General features: G+C 39.8%; 1 protein-coding gene across 3 annotated transcripts in view; it reads left to right on the top strand.

Annotated features, from left to right (window-relative positions):
- iqsec2b (IQ motif and Sec7 domain ArfGEF 2b) overlaps positions 1–21,180 on the top strand; it is a 398,254-nt gene that overhangs the window by 160,037 nt on the left and 217,037 nt on the right. For 2 of the 3 annotated variants that reach the window (XM_028813376.2, XM_028813381.2), the window contains exon 2: positions 10,902–10,931. The exons of the other annotated variant lie outside the window; for it this stretch is intronic. In XM_028813376.2, the coding sequence (XP_028669209.1) occupies positions 10,902–10,931 (30 nt within the window). The remainder of the gene's footprint in view (positions 1–10,901; positions 10,932–21,180) is intronic. 3 annotated transcript variants of the gene reach the window in all.

Here is a 21,180-nt window from a genome sequence, read left to right as displayed (position 1 = left end):
TTGTGTTTTCCCAAATACCATTGATATTTAATGTTCTCTTCTCCATTTGTACCAACTGCACCAACTTCAGCACATACTTTGCATTCTCCTGCCTCGTTATGACTTTGTTTTCATTCAATTAGTTCTACTAACTGTGCTAATTTGCCAGCCAAAGGATGATTGTATGTCAGTTAAAAAAAAAAATAAAAAAGCAAAGCATTACATTATTATATAAAACTTTGATTTATTGCAAGGTAAATACATGAACCATCTTGGAGTCAGCTGATGTGGCATCATCTAACAACTAGTAGTAAGTATCATGTGGTGGAAAATAATGATAAAGTAGTTTGGTACTTGAGTTAACTTGTTGTCATTTGAAAAGAATAGCCTATCAGTCAGTGACATACAATGGTATGTTTACTTTTTAGTATCTAATATTCTATAATTTGGTTTTAATTTTCCCCAATCAATTTAACTGATTTGATGCAAACCATTACCAGTACTTTTTTGAGGGTGATTTACATGGCATTAACTTTCACCCAACTTTTGAGATAATCTGCAGGATAAAGTTGATGCTTTGCTGTAGAGTTAGGTCTAGCCAAAAATTACTTTTATGATATGAAGTTGATCTCTCAGTTATTACTTCTCCTAGCTGGCGTCGGTTAACGTTCTCAGCAAGGATACTAAGCACATTTTAGTGGACCAGCATCCTACCCAAGATATGTTTTCACCTTCAGTTATCCACCTGCATCTTGTAACCCTGAAGTCACTTTAAATGGGTAATGGTTTATTGACAAAAGACTGAGAGAATACCTTTACAGTAGCCAAATATTCAGTGCATTAAAATTTGCTGCTATTTATCTGCAGTGATATACAGTGCCTATAAAAACGTGCATTCCCTTGGAGTTTTCACATTTTATTCTGATAGCCAAAATGCCCAGGTACTGTTTTTTATAAGACCGTAGAACCCTCTTCCAGCAGACTTCAGAGTCTCCCATGTGCCAAACTGAGATGTCATAAAGCTGTGAATGGTGATCGGTTATTTTGTGTTTTATATTTTCTGAGATCTTTTTTCATTTTGACATTATAGGGTATTTTTTTGTTGGTTAATGTCAAAAAAGCCAAATTAAATCAACTGTGATTCAATGTTGTATAACAATAAAATGCGAACACTTCCTACAGGGTGAATACTTATTATAGGCACTGTGCAGGAGAGCTAAAATAGGAATCCTCTGTCTCAGGCCTGGAGGACTACTGTGGCTAATTTTCATTTTCTTAATTAAAATCCAAGTATTGCTGCTTATACAGTGTACTTTTAATAACTTTTTATGGTTAAGAAACCTTTAGCTCTTAAAAAGCTGTATTCACATTTTTGTCACTTTTAAACTTACCCAGGTGATATTTAGCAATTGCATGTAACTTGGCCTCATTTGTACCTGTGTGTTCATCATGACTTATTGGATGCATAAAAGCAATTAGGAAGAAAAAAGAGTGAAGGAACAAGAAGTATTAATCATTACTGGTCCACAAAGTGTTTGATTGATGTTCTAAAAAAAATCAAAATATACAGTACAATATGAGAAACTCTAGACAAGTTAGAATAAACATAGTAGCAAAACTGTTAAATAACATTTTTCAGTAACAGCAAGAACTGGCTTTCAGAAATTGGTTGTAGCAAAAACCTGTGGTCACTGTTGCCTTCAAGGACAAAGTGTAAGTGCCCCTTATCTAAAACTATCTGCTGCAGGTCTTCTAATGCTTGTGTAGCTCCTATTAACTGAAGCCAGTATAGAATAATAATTTTTTTGTATAACCAGTTTTTAAAGTGAAAAATTGTTTTAACATTGAGCCATTCTTTTCAGTATTAAAGAATGTTTGGCTTTTTTTTTGCATTTTCTCCTGTCAGTTGGGCCCAGCTAATGTGAGGAAAGGGCTGTTTCTTTCCTGAGTGAATTTACATAAACCCAAAATAAACTGTGAATTTCTTAGACTGTAATGCTCATTTACTTGAGTTTAGTTGTTTCCAGACAGCATAACCCTTCTAATAAACAAAGGAAATCTCTTTAGCCTGTTGATTTGTGAATTCCTATGAGCCCTTTCAGCTACAGGCGTAGACCTTACATGAGTTACCACAGCAAATCCTGCAATTATGAAAAAAGCAGGACAGCAAATCAATTACATGGTTAGCTCATTAAACAATACATCAAAAATAAGTCATTTGTTCCACACGTCAGAGTTATACAAATGAGTGGAACTAATGTTTGTCAGAATGTCAAGAGTCTAGTTCACTCCTGTTTAGACTAGAGAGTATAAATTTAATCTTATTATTTGTGTAATGTTGTGAGATCAATCTTGTTCTGATGTCAACATGCTACTTTAATCTTGCATGCTAGTGAGAACAAAAAGGCTTGCTTGGTGATGTATAAGAAGACAGGTTTATGCTACATTCACATGCTATGAGACTTTTTTGAGTTGACATGTGTGATGTCTAACCTTTCTGTTTCATTCCAGCCATCCTTTTATCTATCCATCCATCCATCCATTTTTTTTTACCATTTATCCAATCAGGGTTGCAGGAGCAGCAGTCTAAGCAAAGATGCCCAGACATTACTTTCCCCCTCACCTTCTCCAACTCCTCCAAGGAATTACTGAGGTGTTCCCAGGCCAGTTGAGAGATATAATCTCCCTAGTGTGGCCTACGTCTACCCCAAGGTCTCATCTCCAGTTGTACAACAGGTTCCCAAAACACCTCCGCTGGAACACGTCAACCTCAACTGGCTCTTTTCAATGAAGAGAAACAGTGGCTGTACTTTGAGCTCCTCCCGGATGTCTGTGCTTCTCACCCTATCTGTAAGGCCCACACACCCTGTGAAGAAAGCTCAATTCCACTGCTTGTATCTGCTATCTAGTTCTTTTGAGCTCTACACAAAGCTCATGGCCGTAGGTGAGGGTAGGAACATAGATCAAAAGATATATCAAGAACCTTGCCTTTCAGCTTAGCTGTCTTATTTGCCACAACCGACTAGTACAACATCTGCATAACTGCTGATGCTGCTGAAATCAACCTGTCGATCTCTCGATCCCTGCTTCCCTCACTTGTGAACAAGATCCTGATTTCGTTAAACTCCTGTTGTTGAGGTAGTACCTTCTTTCCAACCTGAAGTGGGTACTCCATCCTTTTCCAACTGAACACCATGACCTCAGACTAGGAGGTAGTGATCCTCATCATGACTGCTTCATGCTCAGCTACAGATTGCCCTAGTACACACCTGAGGTCACCACCCAATTAAGCCAACAGGACCACATTGTCACATAAAGCAGACAGGCAATCCTGAGGTTACCAAACTGTACCCCCTACACCCCTTGGCTGTACATGCCTGTAGCATTCTTCTTAGGACACCCTAAAGGTGGTCATGTGCCTTTTCCATGTACACAAAACACATGTAAACTCAAGAATCTCCATGTTATTGTGGAGGATGGGTTTGTATGTCTCAATGAGCCTAGGACCTATGTTGTCCGGTTAATTGTCCCTGGTAGGGCCACCCAAGAAAACATGGTTCTAGGTGAGGGATCATGCTATGTGCCTTTCATATGACCACTATGAAAATAATTATCAGGGTCCCAATAACCTTACCTTGAAAAGAAAATCCGGGGCTCTGTCTTGGAGCCAGGCCTGTGGGAGGTAGGGCTTGTTGGCGAATGCTTGGTCATTGTGGCTTTACTCATGGGGCCTGACCAAGCACAGCCCGAATGAGTAACATGAGGCCATTCTCCAGTGGGCCTACTACTTGCAGAGGCAGTAATAAGATTCTGGTGTATTGTGGTTTGGGTGGCAGTCAAATCCAAGTATCTTGGTGAACGCAACCTGAATGCTGAAACTGATGCACATCACTCATGTTCAAATAAATGTCTGGTTGGTGTTTGGGACAAATGCAAAATTGCTGTTAATTTGATACTTGGTCTAGACAAAAGGGGTTTATCAATTAGGTCTTATTTTTTCCTGAATGTAAAAAAATAAAAATAAACTCATTAAACATGTATTTGTCCTTCAAAAATACAAAAATACAATTTCTGGCTAATCTGGTGATTATTTGTTGTTTTATACTGTTTAACAAGGTGAAAGGTCAATGTTCTGTCACAGATGTGTTATTCAGATAGCAATTTTCCAAAATTTCGCACTATGAATGGTGCTCATTTTAAATTAACCATGGGGAAACTTGTATTTCCCATCTGTCCTATTGTATGTTAATATAGTAATACCAGTAATGGTGTACTGTGCAATAATGCACAATGAATACACTTGACTTATAGTTTTCATACTCTTTCTATGTACGTTTAGCATTCGTTTGCTCAGAGTTTGATGCACTTGCTGCTTCGTGAGCAGCCCATTTTCTTCACTCTAGTGGCCCGCTTCTTCTTTTCTTCCGTCTGCATCTTTTGGCGTTAAAACTGATTAAGTCAGTGTTTGTGTTGCAATTACTTAATTTCTTAATTTTTCACTTAATCTGGCACTTAAATCTTCAATCTGCCCCAAGAATGATTTAAGATATGAAGAGGTAGGGGAAGTGACAGCAAAGATGGTAGGAATGAGAACAGAGCTGGTTCGCATGTGCCGCCCTGCAGGCCGCTGCTGAGAGTTGATTCTACAATAAAATCCATCCATCCATCCATCCATTGTCTCCCGCTTATCCGAGGTCTGGTCGCGGGGGCAGCAGCTTGAGCAGAGATGCCCAGACTTCCCTCTCCCCGGCCACTTCTTCTAGCTCTTCCGGGAGAATCCCAAGGCGTTCCCAGGCCAGTCGAGAGACATAGTCCCTCCAGCGTGTCCTGGGTCTTCCCCGGGGCCTCCTCCCGGTTGGACGTGCCCGGAACACCTCACCAGGGAGGCGTCCAGGAGGCATCCTGATCAGATGCCCGAGCCACCTCATCTGACTCCTCTCGATGCGGAGGAGCAGCGGCTCTACTCTGAGCCCCTCCCGGATGACTGAGCTTCTCACCCTATCTTTAAGGGAAAGCCCAGACACCCTGCGGAGGAAACTCATTTCAGCCGCTTGTATTCGCGATCTCGTTCTTTCGGTCACTACCCATAGCTCATGACCATAGGTGAGGGTAGGAACATAGATGGACTGGTAAATTGAGAGCTTCGCCTTGCGGCTCAGCTCCTTTTTCACCACGACAGACCGATGCAATGCCCGCATTACTGCGGATGCCGCACCGATCCGCCTGTCGATCTCACGCTCCATTCTTCCCTCACTCGTGAACAAGACCCCGAGATACTTGAACTCCTCCACTTGGGGCAGGATCTCACTACCAACCCTGAGAGGGCACTCCACCCTTTTCCGGCTGAGGACCATGGTCTCGGATTTGGAGGTGCTGATTCTCATCCCAGCCGCTTCACACTCGGCTGCGAACCGATCCAGAGAGAGCTGAAGATCACGGCCTGATGAAGCAAACAGGACAACATCATCTGCAAAAAGCAGTGACCCAATCCTGAGCCCACCAAACCGGACCCCCTCAACACCCTGGCTGCGCCTAGAAATTCTGTCCATAAAAGTTATGAACAGAATCGGTGACAAAGGGCAGCCCTGGCGGAGTCCAACTCTCACTGGAAACGGGTTCGACTTACTGCCGGCAATGCGGACCAAGCTCTGGCACCGATCGTACAGGGACTGAACAGCCCTTATCAGGGGGGCCGGTACCCCATACTCTCGGAGTACCCCCCACAGGATTCCCCGAGGGACACGGTCGAATGCCTTTTCTAAGTCCACAAAACACATGTAGACTGGTTGGGCAAACTCCCATGCACCCTCCAGGACCCTGCTAAGGGTATAGAGCTGGTCCACTGTTCCGTGACCAGGACGAAAACCACACTGTTCCTCCTGAATCCGAGGCTCGACTATCCGACGGACCCTCCTCTCCAGGACCCCTGAATAGACTTTTCCAGGGAGGCTGAGGAGTGTGATCCCTCTGTAGTTGGAACACACCCTCCGATCCCCCTTCTTAAAGAGGGGGACCACCACCCCGGTCTGCCAATCCAGAGGCACTGTCCCTGATGTCCATGCGATGTTGCAGAGGCGTGTCAGCCAAGACAGTCCTACAACATCCAGAGCCTTGAGGAACTCCGGGCGTATCTCATCCACCCCCGGGGCCCTGCCACCAAGGAGTTTTTTGACCACCTCGGTGACCTCAGTCCCAGAGATGGGGGAGCCCACCTCTGAGTCCCCAGGCTCTGCTTCCTCATTGGAAGGCATGTTAATGGGATTGAGGAGGTCTTCGAAGTATTCCCCCCACCGACCCACAACATCCCGAGTCGAGGTCAGCAGCGCACCATCCCCACCATATACAGTGTTGACACTGCACTGCTTCCCCTTCCTGAGACGCCGGATGGTGGACCAGAATCTCCTCGAAGCCGTCCGAAAGTCATTCTCCATGGCCTCCCCAAACTCCTCCCACGCCCGAGTTTTTGCCTCAGCAACCACCAAAGCCGCATTCCGCTTGGCCTGCCGGTACCTATCAGCTGCCTCCGGGGTCCCACAGGACAAAAGGGTCCTGTAGGACTCCTTCTTCAGCTTGACGGCATCCTTCACCGCCGGTGTCCACCAGCGGGTTCGGGGATTGCCGCCACGACAGGCACCGACCACCTTACGGCCACAGCTCCGGTCAGCTGCCCCAACAATAGAGGCACGGAACATGGCCCATTCGGACTCAATGTCCCCCACCTCCCTCGGGATGTGGTCGAAGTTCTGCCGGAGGTGGGAGTTGAAGCTACTTCTGACAGGGGGCTCTGCCAGACGTTCCCAGCAGACCTTCACAACACGTTTGGGCCTACCACGCCTGACCGGCATCCTCCCCCACCATCGAAGCCAACTCACCACCAGGTGGTGATCAGTTGACAGCTCCGCCCCTCTCTTCACCCGAGTGTCCAAGACATGTGGCCGCAAGTCCGACGACACGACCACAAAGTCGATCATCGAACTGAGGCCTAGGGTGTCCTGGTGCCAAGTGCACATATGAACACCCCTATGCTTGAACATGGTGTTTGTTATGGACAATCCGTGACGAGCACAGAAGTCCAATAACAAAACACCGCTCGGGTTCAGATCAAGGGGGCCATTCCTCCCAATCACGCCCTTCCAGGTCTCACTGTCATTGCCCACGTGAGCATTGAAGTCTCCCAGCAGAACGAGTGAGTCCCCAGAAGGTATGCCCTCTAGCACCCCCTCCAGGGACTCCAAAAAGGGTGGGTACTCCGAACTGCTGTTCGGCGCATACGCACAAACAACAGTTAGGACCCGTCCCCCCACCCGAAGGCGAAGGGAGGCTACCCTCTCGTCCACCGGGGTAAACCCCAATGTACAGGCTCCAAGTTGGGGGGCAATAAGTATATCCACACCTGCTCGGCGCCTCTCACCGGGGGCAACTCCAGAGTGGTAGAGAGTCCAGCCCCTCTCAAGGAGATTGGTTCCAGAGTCCAAGCTGTGCGTCGAGGTGAGTCCGACTATATCTAGCCGGAACCTCTCAACTTCGCGCACTAGCTCAGGCTCCTTCCCCTTCAGAGAGGTGACATTCCACGTCCCAAGAGCCAGCTTCTGTAGCCGAGGATCAGACCGCCAAGGTCCCCGCCTTCGGCCACCACCCAACTCACACTGCACCCGACCTCCTTGGCCCCTCCCATAGGTGGTGAGCCCATGGGAAGGGGGACCCACGTTGCCTCTTCGGGCTGTAAAATAAAAATAAAAATAGGAATAACCTTGGAGGTCAAGTATCACACCGAAAGCGGATAGTAGATGTAACATAGTATATGTGTACCAAATTTCAGGTCAATAGTTAAAATGGTTTGCAAGCTACAGGTGATTTAAAATCCTGGACAGACAAATGAACAGCCACGGTAGTGTGTTATATATAAAGATAATATGAAATAGTAATATAATATATAACATAGAAAACTAATGAGGGGGTGAGTTTGGCCTTGTTCAGTTGTGATAAGTTGTTTTTAATCTTGTTATGTAAAAATGAGGCAATATTATATTAACTGGGGTTAAAAAAATGAATTGAGTCTAGTTTGTGAATAAAGAGGACAGGCTGCCCTTGTTTATTTTCAGTAAGATACGTTTAATTTAAATAATAAAGAGAAAAAGCAGGTCTTTTCATTGTGTTGATGTGTTAATGTAGGTTTAGTATTGATCTTTTATCAGGAGTTGAACAGCCTTGTTCAGTTTTAAGAATATATATTAAGTCTTATAGACTAGTGTTACTCAGTTATAGTGAAGTGAGTTTATTCAGTTATATGAATTTTTTAAATCTGAGTCTCAAAAAATCCATCCATCCATCCATTTTCCAACCCGCTGAATCCGAACACAGGGTCACGGGGGTCTGCTGGAGCCAATCCCAGCCAACACAGGGCACAAGGCAGGGAACCAATCCTGGGCAGGGTGCCAACCCACCGCAGGACACACACAAACACACCCACACACCAAGCACACACTAGGGCCAATTTAGAATCGCCAATCCACCTAACCAGCATGTCTTTGGACTGTGGGAGGAAACCGGAGCGCCCGGAGGAAACCCACGCAGACACGGGGAGAACATGCAAACTCCACGCAGGGAGGACCCGGGAAGCGAACCCGGGTCCCCAGGTCTCCCAACTGCGAGGCAGCAGCGCTACCCACTGCGCCACCGTGCTCAAAAAATCATATTTTAAAAAAGTATGTCTGTGAAGTTTTTAATATTTTTGTTTAAATTCTCAGAATGGACTATTTTCAGGAGCATAAAGGTAACTCTCTGTATAAGGACTTGTTTCAGCTTCCTTCCTCCTGTGGATGTTTCTTGCAGTCCTTTGTTAATGTTTTAAATCAATTCTGGGAGGTGATGGTTATTGATGTAACCTTACATCCTTTTCCCTCCACTTACAAAATACTTTTAAAAGTCTATCAGTTGAATAGAATCTTCACGGTAGCCCATTTTGTAAAGAAAATAAAAAAGAAAAGGATTTATTTTGCTTTTTATAAAGGGTTTACTTACGGAAGGAGCTGTGTGTACTTTAACACAAAGATTAGGATAACATCCAAATATAGATCAGATACCCTGAAACAGGAAAACATTTCAGGAGCTGGACTTTGATAAATACTGTAAGGCTGTTAAGTTGATCATGATTTGTTGTTGATGCATTTTTACTCTGTACAAATGACTCAGACCAAGAAGAAGAAGAACATAAAAAGCAATGTCTAGGGTCGTGTTAACTAAATTAATTCAGACTTTGTGTATAAGGGTATGAATGCTTTTCAGTTTACCTTAGCTATTTTTCTTTTAATATATGAGAATAGCGTTCATCACATAGGTGGCATGACATATCAACCTATTGTCTGGGGATAGAAAACACATTCTGTACCATATAGGGTGTGTTACATCTAAGTGTCCACAAAAATGCACTAAAGAGGAGGACACAGTTGAGTGACTTTAGTATTGTTTGCTAATAAGCTGACTAAGAACATCTTGTCCAGACATTGTAAGGTAAGGTAAGTACTGTATCGGCACTCTAATGCAAAGCACAATCAGCTTTGTCGTAGAGTAATATGGTACTATAGCTTATTTGGTCCAGTTAAGGTCTAAAGCTATTTTAGGGACCAGTTAGTCTTATAAAGCTGCAAAAATGTAAGGTTTAGTTTTGTACACTACTGAATACACTACCAAATAATGTTAATCAATTTTACAACAGTCAGATGTTATAAGGTGAGTGTGTTTGAGGGAAAAGTAGTATTTACAGTGTATGGTACTACAGTGACAGGGTTAGTGTTTCTGGAGTCATGTGCAATTTGGAGTTTGTCCACAATGAAATGTGAGGAGGTGAGATTTCTTTTGCCTAACTGCAAATGGGCCATTTAAAGTGTGTGTGTGTATGTGTGTGTGTGTGTGTGTGTGTGTGTGTGTGTACAACAAAGAAAAGAAAAGATTTCTAAACACTTTTGGACAGCTTTGTATAAGAACAAAAATGATTTATTTTATGTAATACTGCATGCTGTGTCCAGTCTTTCCACAAAATCATTAACAATAAATACTCTATGATTATTTTGCATCAATGGTGTGAACTACTCTGCTGATTTTTATTATCTGGTGAAGACAGTGGACTTTAAATCAGAAAGTTGCCAATTCAGTGTCACCACTACATGGCCTAGAACAAGACACACTTCCAACCTCCACTAGAACTGTAAATTGGACTAAGTGGGCTTGAGAATGTTATGTTACATGTGAGCATATCACATCATACTTCTGTATATGTAAATCACACTGGAGAGATGGTTTGCTGCAGAAAAGTTTTATCTAATGTAAAGTTTAGTTGTTATTATTTATAAACCCATTTTCTGGACTTATTATTTCCATTACTTAGACCCAATGATTCTGTCTGTTACAGCAGCACCATCATCAGAAAGAATATGTAAACTCCAGCCTCATTGTTTTGTTTTGTTTGTATTATTTAGCAAAAATATGATTGATGTATATCATTTGGAATATTGTTTTCTTAATTCTAGAGCTGTGAGGCAGTAACAATAAGCAGTGTGCTAACCCTATCCCAGTCTCTTAGGTGGTTTGCACGTTCTCACTGTATTTTTGCAGTTTAATTCCTCTGTGTGTACCATACATATCCCAAAGATGCATGTATAAGGTCACTTGGTGATTTGAAACTGGTCCCATAGGACTAACTGTGAGTGTGGGCACACTTCCTGCGAGAGACTCCAGTGCCTCATCAGCCTGAACTGAGTTAAAATGGATGGAAAGAAACATTTTTTGTCTGGTACTTGGAGTGCTTGAAATCTGAAAAGCATGCATATATGCCTGTGTAGAGATTATAACACATTGTAGAATTAACCCTTATGGTACGTGTATTTATTCTGTCTAACCTATATGTCTCGTTTTGTCATTTGCAGGTCTGATGGAGACTCTTCCAAACAGGGCAGGTCTGTAAAACCTTTTTTTGTTTTAAGTTTTTTAAATCTTTAGTACTTCATGCATTGAGTGTACAAGACACAAGAGGGGGGTTATGATCTATCTTGAGTCTGTAAAATTTCACTGTTTGATGTTTAAGTTAATGTCATATCTCAGAATTATATATGCTTTCACTGCTACCTTCCTACACCCACCCTTTTCTTCTTGATGGTCTGAGTATCCTGTACTTAATAAAGCCCTTCTATTACGTGTGGGAACTTCACATTGGTGACTGATACTAGCTGTCTTTTCACAGTGCTTTCAGTTTTGTGCTACTGTTATAGTAGTAGTGTTTTTCAATTTTACATATTTATAGCCAAAACTGTGTATCACACTTGATTTTGTTACACCCTTATGTTTATGCAAATTAAGTGGTCCTGATTCACACTAGACTTTAAAATTGTTTATCTTGCCTGTTTTGTTTATTTGGCAAGTTATTCTTGCTCACTTCAGGAAAACATAATATCCCAGGATCAAATGTTATTCATTTAATTGAAACTTTAATACCTTTTGCTCCCTGGGGCAATCTTATGATGGTTTGACAATTTTATGTGTTTTTCTTTCTTTTATTTATCATACAGTCTTCACCTTTATAGCTTGGTTAATATTACAACTCCTTGATATGCAATTGAGTAAGAAGGAGTATCTTCACAAAAGCAATCTCTGGGTTTATTTTCTGAAAGACCTTAACGCTCTTTTTTTTCATCAGATTTTCTTTCTATCTTTGTTTGAAACCTAACTAACTAGTCTGGCAAATGTAAAACACAGTGCTGTTGAATTCTCTTGTTCATTAATATTTAATCTGTTTAAGAGGTACAGTAGTGCAGAGTCAGCCTGCATCTGTAAAAGGAAATAAAGAAGTAAAATGTAATACCAACATAAAAAACACTAAAAGAAAGTTGGAAGATCAATATTGGAGATGTTGAGCCTCACGTGTAATGAACATATTGAAGTTTTGACACTGGATACATATGCCTGTAAATTTCTTTTTTTCAGTACAGAATTATTGCTCTCCTTTTATTTTATATTGCAAATTTCATTATATTGTATTCTATCATATAGGCCATACTACCTACCCAGTTAAAGCAGTCATTTTTTAATAATCATTACGTTTGTAATTTTGTATCACAGTACCATAATTTTGTATTAATAAATTATCTTCCCAATATTTAATAATTCATTTTGAAGGTTTGTTTCACTTTTATTACCTTTGTGTTATATAGTTCCAGTGCTCTTTAAAAGATTATGATCTCCTGTTGTAGTTCTTTAAATGTTATGTGTGCAATATGTTATCAGGCAGTAAAGCAAGTATACCCAGGTGGTGAAGATACTGTTAAAAAAATCAAACAGTTAATCATTAGAGTACATTTTTAGAGCCTCCTTGTATATATTGGCATGTGGTTCAGCGATTTGCAGTGTAGACTCCTGGCTCCAGGGCCTTTGGTTCAAATCCTGACCCAGGCACTGTGTGCTTCGAGCTCTGTGGGCTTTTTTATTGGAGTTCCTGCCACATTTCTAAAGATGTGTCTGCTTCTTCTTTTGGCTGCTCCCATTAGGGGTTGCCACAGCAGATCATCTTTTTCGATATCTGCCTGTCTTCTGCATCTTGCTCTGTCACACACATCACCTGCATGTCCTCTCTTACCACATTTATAAATCTTCTGATTAATTGGTGACTCTAAAACTTAGCCCATTTAAATGAGTGTGGTTTATATCCATGATTTATGTCCCATCCAGGTTTGGTTCCTGCCCCAGACTTGATGCTGCCAGGATAGGCTGTGGCCATCCAACTCTGAAATTAATAAAGAGGGGTTTGACAGTGGAGAATATTCTTTAAAATTGTCCTTAAGAGTAAACAGCAAACTTAAATGAAACTTGCAGGAAAAGCTGGGACCATATCCAAGGATCTCCCATACCCCTGTTGCTGCCCTTGATGCCCATATTCATAAAAAAGCAATATGGAAGCTGAATAGCAATTGCTTTCATGGGAGGATAGCTAGAAGGAAACCTCTGCGGTAAAAAAAAAAAAGAAGAAAAATCGCACTCACACACACACACACACACATGCACGCATACACACACACATTACTTCCTGTTCGACATTTGCAAGAAGTAGGCCTTCCGGCATGACAGTGGTCCTAAGCCTTCCAGTAAATCTACCAAGAATGGACTAAGAGGAAAAAACTATGTGTCCTAGAATGTCCACATCTCACCCTAAGAGAACCTGAAGCAGGCTGTTCATCCATGACAGCCAAGAAATCCAAAGCAGTTTTTTAAAGGTGCTGATGAGATAACATTTCTAAAAAGCAGGCTGCTGTCATATTTGTTAAAGGCTGTGCCAAAATCATATTTAAAAGGTCTCTTTACATTTACACATAAAGTTTATTGAGATTTGGTTAAACAATTATATTTATTTAGTAAATGAATTGCCACATCATAATTTTTTGTAGTTCAAATTGAAGATTGACTAATTTTATTTGTCTAAACCACATAAAATCAAGTGCTTATATGCTTTCAAGCATTTGTGTATGTATAATGTATTTTATATTTATAACTAATCTTTTTTATGTAATTTAATACTTTTTTCCCTTCTTAGTGACATTTATTGATGTAACATTTTACCCATTATCTTATGCCCCAGTTCCAAGTAAATTATGAAGTTTTAAGACTACTGATACGTTATTTTTTTCTGTGACTGCATGCTGCATGTGATGTCTAGTCTACTCCGGCTTTGTCTCGTAGGCTGTAAATACCTCCTCACTCCCTGACCCTAATAGTCCCCTTCTCAGTGGGGTCAGGAAGCTCCACAGGAATTTGGACCCAAGCAGTGCGCTGACATTTAATAATAAGCTGCCGGTGAGGCCAAAGCACAGGAAATAAAAATGGCTCTTTCTATTCTAATGCATTATGTTCTGAGTATTTAGAAACTGGTGTGTGAGCCTAGAGTCACTTTGCTTTGGTATTCAAATTGTGGCTGTTTGTTTTTGCAACGAGTGATTTTAATGCTAGTGAATTCTAGATACTCACTAACCTTAGTGATTATATTTTAAAATAATACTTCTGCCTAGGTGGCTGAATTGTAGCACTGCCTCCTCATTACTAAAGGGCATTACAGGCATTTACATTTGTTCGTGGTCTGGGATTTTTAGGCAGGATTTGTTTGTTACTTTTGTCTTCCTGATTGACTGTAAAACACATTTTTCTTTAGTTATTCTACAGTCTGTACAAGAAACATGATAGATTAGGATCCATTTATAGCCTGGTTCTGAAATACACATCTTTTGGATAATAAGGAAGAGTATGTATTATTTCTGATAGGATAGGACATTTGAAGATGCATCACTGTAAGTTTACATGCTCCATTCAGAAAGGACTGAGCATGTGTTTATATAAGAAGAAATCATATTAAAATATACTCTTCAAATTGCATTTTTAATGAGTTATGGCACACTATTTCTTCCTGTCCTGCCTTATTTGTACTTATGTTGGCTAGAATTATCCTTTATTTTTTATGAGGAATTTTATTGCCCAACAGTACTTGCCAAGTGTATACCATGAATTAATATGCAAAAACATTGTCTGCAGAAGTGCTTAGTCTTCAACAACTGCTGTTCTTTTATAACCTATGCTAAGTTTGTTAACGTTGTGTAGATTTATTTCCAGAAACATGTAATAAAGTAAGTGATTTCAGAAGAAAACAAGCCAAATAAGTGTGTGCCCATGGGAAAGGTTTCTTATTCTGCATTCGCTGTGAGCCCATTCATCACTCCATTCAAGTATGGCAGTCAGTTTACAGCTTTTAATAAATCAAATTGTGCAGTGTGATTTATTATTTGGGAATTTACATTCCTCACATCAAATAATGTTTTGTATTCTATTATACACACAAGGGTTTACATCAAAAGTTACCCGACTTCCCATCAAATATAAAAAGTCAAGTACTTGAAAGTGACACAATGGAGAATCAAATTGCCATCTTTCCCTGAGGTAGTAAAATGAAAGGAGTTCTACTTTTAACTCCTATTGAATCCTAACCAGGTTTACACATCTTTGTTTTCTTTCCAAGAATGTATTGATAAATTAAAGAACATAAGATATCAGATTTTGGCTTAATATACACCTGAACAATTCTGATTCGTTCCATTGGTGGTATACATTATAAAGAAACTATAATTTTGGCAGCTTCTGAAAAATTGAAAGAAATTTTTAAACGTTATATGTAAAAGATAAAATAGTTAATATTTGTGCATAGGTTGCTTTTTTACCTAGCATCTAGGTTTTGTTAAATTTCAGGACATTCATCAATAATGTGTAACACTGGTTCAATTTCTGATCCAGTTAATAATGATGCCATTTATGCTGCTCATTCCTTAGGGTCATAAATTAATTAATGGATAAACAGAACTCTGATCTTAAGGAAAGAGTTTTTATCCCAGAACATCTATCTTAGCACCAAGAGAAAGGTGCTAGCAAAAGTAAATAAATATTTTGTTGTAATCATCCACTCAAGCCCCTAAAACAGTGAACCTGAAGTGTATCTGTTAGTGTTTAAGGATGCTAGTGTAAATGCTTTTAAATCAGATCACATCTGACTTTTATGGAGGTGACAAAATATGTGATTCTTAGCCTCGCTGACCAATTATTAGGGGCTTTAAAATAAGAAATTGTCCAAAGGGGTTAACTAATACCACAGGATGTTAAAGCTATACATTTTGTATTGTGGTCAGTTCACTGCCACTTTTATATCTAACTCATACTTTGAGGAGAGAAGAGTGTTGAGACTTATTAGTAAAACAAGGAATGCTATTTGGAGAAACTTAGATGGGCAGTGTTGTAAGAGGCTGACTGCTGTTTATTTAATCTCTCTCCAACATAAATAATGAGTGTACATTAAAGAAAGAATCTATTAACCAAGTGAATATGTTTGAATTCTTTCTGCATTATTTTATCATCCTTCTATTCCTTTTCATGTTTCAAAGTTGTGAAGTTTTCTGAGACAGCCTACCATAAGGTGCATTGTGTAAAAAATGAATTGAATTAAGTTCTAAATACAGTATATGTTTTATTATTGTTATTATTACATAAAAGTGTAAATGTCCATCCATTTTCCAACCCGCTGAATCCAAACACAGGGGTCTGCTGGAGCCAATCCCAGCCAACACAGGGCAGGAAACAATCCTGGGCAGGGTGCCAACCCACCGCAGGACACACACAAACACACCCACACACCAAGCACACACTAGGGCCAATTTAGAATCGCCAATCCACCTAACCTGCATGTCTTTGGACTGTGGGAGGAAACCGGAGCGCCCGGAGGAAACCCACGCAGACACGGGGAGAACATGCAAACTCCATGCAGGGAGGACCCGGGAAGCGAACCCAGGTACCCAGATCTCCCAACTGCGAGGCAGCAGCGCTACCCACTGCGCCACCGTGCCGCCCATAAATGTTATTATGTATGCTAGAATTAAAAAAAATAGTACCAGGCAGTAAATCACAATGGCATTGTGAAAAGTTCAGCATACTGGTTAACAAAAGTGGAAAAGATACAGATATTGGAAGTTTTTTAAATACAGTACATCTGCAGAAAGTGTACATGTTTTATCTTTGGAAATGGCAAGTACTCGTTCGTCAAATAATTCTTGTTTAATGAGCAGCCATATAATTGAAAATGTTTGTATTCACTGTGCTGTTTTCTTTCTTAAATTAACATTAGGCTATAGGCTTGTATAACACTGGTTATTGAAGTAAACGTCTTTTGCAAGACTGAAAAAAAAAACTTCAGCTTAGAACAAATTTGTTTCTAATAAAGCATAAAAAACAATACTCACAAAGTTATAAATTAATATTTTTACTTAAAAAGCCACATGCTGAGCTGTGCATGGCCTCGAGGCCGTGAGGATGAAAGTCTTTTTTATCAAGTTTAACTTTTTAAAGTACGCCATCTGCTTAGAGAATCTTGTGTATGTGGATCTTTAAGAAGCTTCAGAGACTCTGTGCCTTTACTTTATCGACTTTAACTGTTTCTGAATCACCAGACAATTTCTATCCTTATTCTTTGTCAGTAGATGAGCTAGTGTTTTTGTATTTCTTTTCTCATTGAATTTTGTGTATTAACACTCTACATCATTATATTTTTCTTCTTTTTCTGTGCAATGCTCTTGGTATGGATATAAATTATACTGAATTTGTAAAAGTGTGTCCAGTTAAAAGGAGAAATAACTTAGACATCTACAGTATATATAGAAGAATAAGAACCACACAAAGGTAGAACATAAAAGAAATTGATAAACACAACAAAAAGACACAGTGTGCATGATGACCACTGTGTCTTGATAAAGCAAGCAGCATGGCAGAAATATCCATATATCTTTCATTATGGAGGCACCTCTGTGTGCCACTGTAATCTAGAACAATCAGTGCCAGTTAATAATCCGTTATTAGCACAAAAGACACGAGAGAGAGATAAATACATTAGCTGGAGAACACAAAGTAACAACACAATAATCAGAAAACAAACCCTGCTTTTTCTCTGCTCCACACAGGTTCAGTGTCTGTTCAGTGGCTTGCCTAAGTCACGATTTCACATGCACAAAACAAACTCCAAGTCCAGTGCACTGTCCTGCTCTCACCTTATTCTGGCCACACTATTCTAGGTTCCATCTCTCACTCCAGATCGAATCAGGTAATGATACTGACATAAGCAGTCCTTGGAATTATGTCTGAGGCTAGGATTTTCACCAGAAGGCACTCAGGCCTGCTGTCTAGAGCTTCCTCTTATTGCTCTATGTACCCCTGTGTTGTTGAGTTGTAATGCACACTTAAAAAACCAGGAATATTTCATTGGTGAATGTATGGCCTGATGACAAGACATGCAGCAGGACACCAACTCTTTCATGTGGGGGCTCACCACTTCTACCCAATGGTTTGGAGGAACACTTCTAGCCTTATACATGACCCCATAACCTTTTTGTTAATTTAAGCATTCTATAAGCATATTGGGCACACATGTATCTTAATAGCTGCTTACATGCATTAAAATCACAACTCAAATAAATTCTATTCAAAGCATACAGTATCAGACCAATCAGATATTCCATATTTATGAAGCGAAGATTATGTACTGGGAACTGCACGGACATGACACCTAGGCACTTAGATCTGAGATGGTTGCTTTAACTACATGCTTAATTTGTCAATATGACTATGCTTTTGAGTCTGTTTAACAAAGAACTTCACAGATAATTTTGATATCTGAAAAAAGATTTATTTGGTTCCAAGAACCAAACAAACGGATAGGTCAAACATAAGAGGGTAGATGTTCTATTTTCTAAGTAGGATGCAATAAGAGTAAGTGAGACGGGTAGGCCAGAACTTCAAACAGATGTAATTTACTCAACCACATTTGTGCACAGTAGATATGATGTAATTTAACTTATTCAAAATTTTTGTGAGTCCAGTCCAGTTTATTTGCGGAAAAGTCATTTGGAAATAGAAATACCTAAATATGACATATTTATGTTTATATATATATATATATATATATATATATATATATATATATATATATATATATATATATATATATATATATATATATATATATATATTCTCTCTTGAGCTTGTGTAAAGGTTTAATTTCTATCTATCTATCTATCTATCTATCTATCTATCTATCTATCTATCTATCTATCTATCTATCTATCTATCTATCTATCTATCTATCTATCTATCTATCTATCTATCTATCTATCTATCTATCTATCTATCTATCTATCTCACTTCACTGTTTTGTACTCTCAGCATTGTTTGAGGGTGTTGCTAGGGTGAGTCTCACAGAAGACACTATGTGCTAATGTCATGGGTGCTCAGCTTTCATAAACCCATGCAGCCTTCTTTTCACAGTCTTAAGATTCTGGTTCCAGCAACCAAACAACTTCAGCATGAACTCTCAAGGTGGGATGCCTTTTGATTTTTGATTCTTGATTTACAGCAATTCTAATTTTAGCTTCTGTAATGGTCTTGTGCATATATTTTAGTGACTTTATGCCTTATGATTATTAATAATATGGTTTTGTGTCTAGAGTTTTGTGGCAGTATGCCTTCTGATTATTGCATGATTTCAAATCTGTGATATTGGTGACAGTACGCCTTCCACTTGTTGACTTCAATTTTACACTTCAGTGTTAACTATAGTTTTTCAGGTCTAAGGATCTCATCCTCTGATATCTTAACTGTGTGTGATCACAGTATGGAAGACCATTTGGTTTTCAACTTCTAGCAATTCTTCCCTTGATTTCGTTAACACTTTTGCATCTATTTTTTTGATAGCACATCTTTTGATTTTTTTTTACTGGCAGTAGAATATCTATTGATTTTGTTTTTGGTTTCATGCTCAGATTTTTTGACGGTATGTCTTTTGTAACCGACATCTGGCTGTTTACCTTTTGGCTATGTCCATGGTTTTGTTCTTTAGTTTTTGAGAACAGTGTCTCTGACTTTTGACATCAGCTTTGGCAGAAGTTTCCCGACTAAAGAAATTTCTCCTGGTCTGGCTACATCACCCCTGCTAGGAACAACTTGCTCTTTGGCCACCAGGCAGGTGGGTGTTGCCTACACTGCAGTCTAGCAGACTACTTTGGATAAAGCAATTCTCATAACAGTTGGTAAGGAAAATGTACAAAACTTAAATAGTATATGTACTGAATTTAGATGATAAAGTATTCATAGTTATAATATACATTTTCCCAATACAGTAATCCCTCCTCCATCGCGGGGGTTGCGTTCCAGAGCCACCCGCGAAATAAGAAAATCCGCGAAGTAGAAACCATATGTTTATATGACTATTTTTATATTGTCATGCTTGGGTCACAGATTTGCGCAAGAACACAGGAGGTTGTAGAGAGACAGGAACGTTATTCAAACACTGCAAACAAACATTTGTCCCTTTTTCAAAAGTTTAAACTGTGCTCCATGACAAGATAGAGATGACAGCTCTGTCTCACAATTAAAAGAATGCAAACATATCTTCCTCTTCAAAGGAGTGCGCGTCAGGAGCACAGACTGTCAGAAACAGAGAGTAGAGAAAAGCCAAGCAAAATGACACCTTTTATTGGCTAACTAAAAAGATTACAATATGCAAGCTTTCGAGGCAACTCAGGCCCCTTCTTCAGGCAAGAGAGGAAAGCAAATAAATCAATAGGGCTGTATGCGAAGCACCGCCGGTACAAAGCTGTTGAAGGCGGCAGCTCACACCCCCTCCATCAGGAGCAGGTAGAGAGAGAGAGAGACAGAGAAAAACAAAGTCAAAAATCAATACGTGCCCTTTGAGCTTTTAAGTATGCGAAGCACCGTGCAGCGAAGCAGCTGCACACAGAAGGTAGCAACGTGAAGGTAATCTTTCAGCATTTTTAGACGAGCGTCCGTATCGTCTAGGTGTGCGAACAGCCCCCCTGCTCAATCCCCCTACGTCAGGATCAGAGAAAGTCAGCGCAAGAGTGAGAGAAAAGTAAGTTGGGTAACTTCTCAGCTATCTGCCAATAGTGTCCCTTGTATGAAATCAACTGGGCAAACCAACTGAGGAAGCATGTACCAGAAATTAAAAGACCCATTGTCCTCAGAAATCCGCGAACCAGCAAAAAATCTGCGATATATATTTAAATATGCTTACATATAAAATCCACGATAGAGTGAAGCCGCAAAAGGCGAAGCGCGATATAGCGAGGGATCACTGTATGAGCTCTCAAAGGATATTTTAAATGTATATTAAATCCCGATTAACACTAACAGCTGCAACAACAATGTATAAAACTGCCACAATAATTTCTCATTTTATTAAGAATTATAGCCACCTATTTTGAGGCAATATTTGTTTTCCCAGTATATTATACAAATTGACTATATTTTTCTCTAACAACATTCTGTCTTATAATTAGGATAAATATGATGTTGTCATCATCTTGGACCATGCATCTATTTTTTTTTTTATTTTATTTATTAATTTTATTGTAATCATTCCATACAGAACAAAAAAAAAATTGAAGACAAATCAAACCCCACCCCTGAGAAGGAGAGCTTAGCCAAAGGAGAATTGCTTAGGGCTTTTTAATAAGGCAACAATAAACAAAAGAAAGGAAGAAATATATATAGGTAAATAAAAAATGGAGAAGGGAAATAAATGCGGTAATAGTTATTTCTCTTATTCTAAAATAATATTGATTG

Source organism: Erpetoichthys calabaricus, chromosome 11 (assembly GCF_900747795.2).
Source record: "Erpetoichthys calabaricus chromosome 11, fErpCal1.3, whole genome shotgun sequence".
Classification (NCBI taxonomy): domain Eukaryota; kingdom Metazoa; phylum Chordata; class Cladistia; order Polypteriformes; family Polypteridae; genus Erpetoichthys; species Erpetoichthys calabaricus.
The sequence above is the reverse complement of the archived record's forward strand: the minus strand, read 5'-3'. Positions and strand labels throughout refer to the sequence as shown.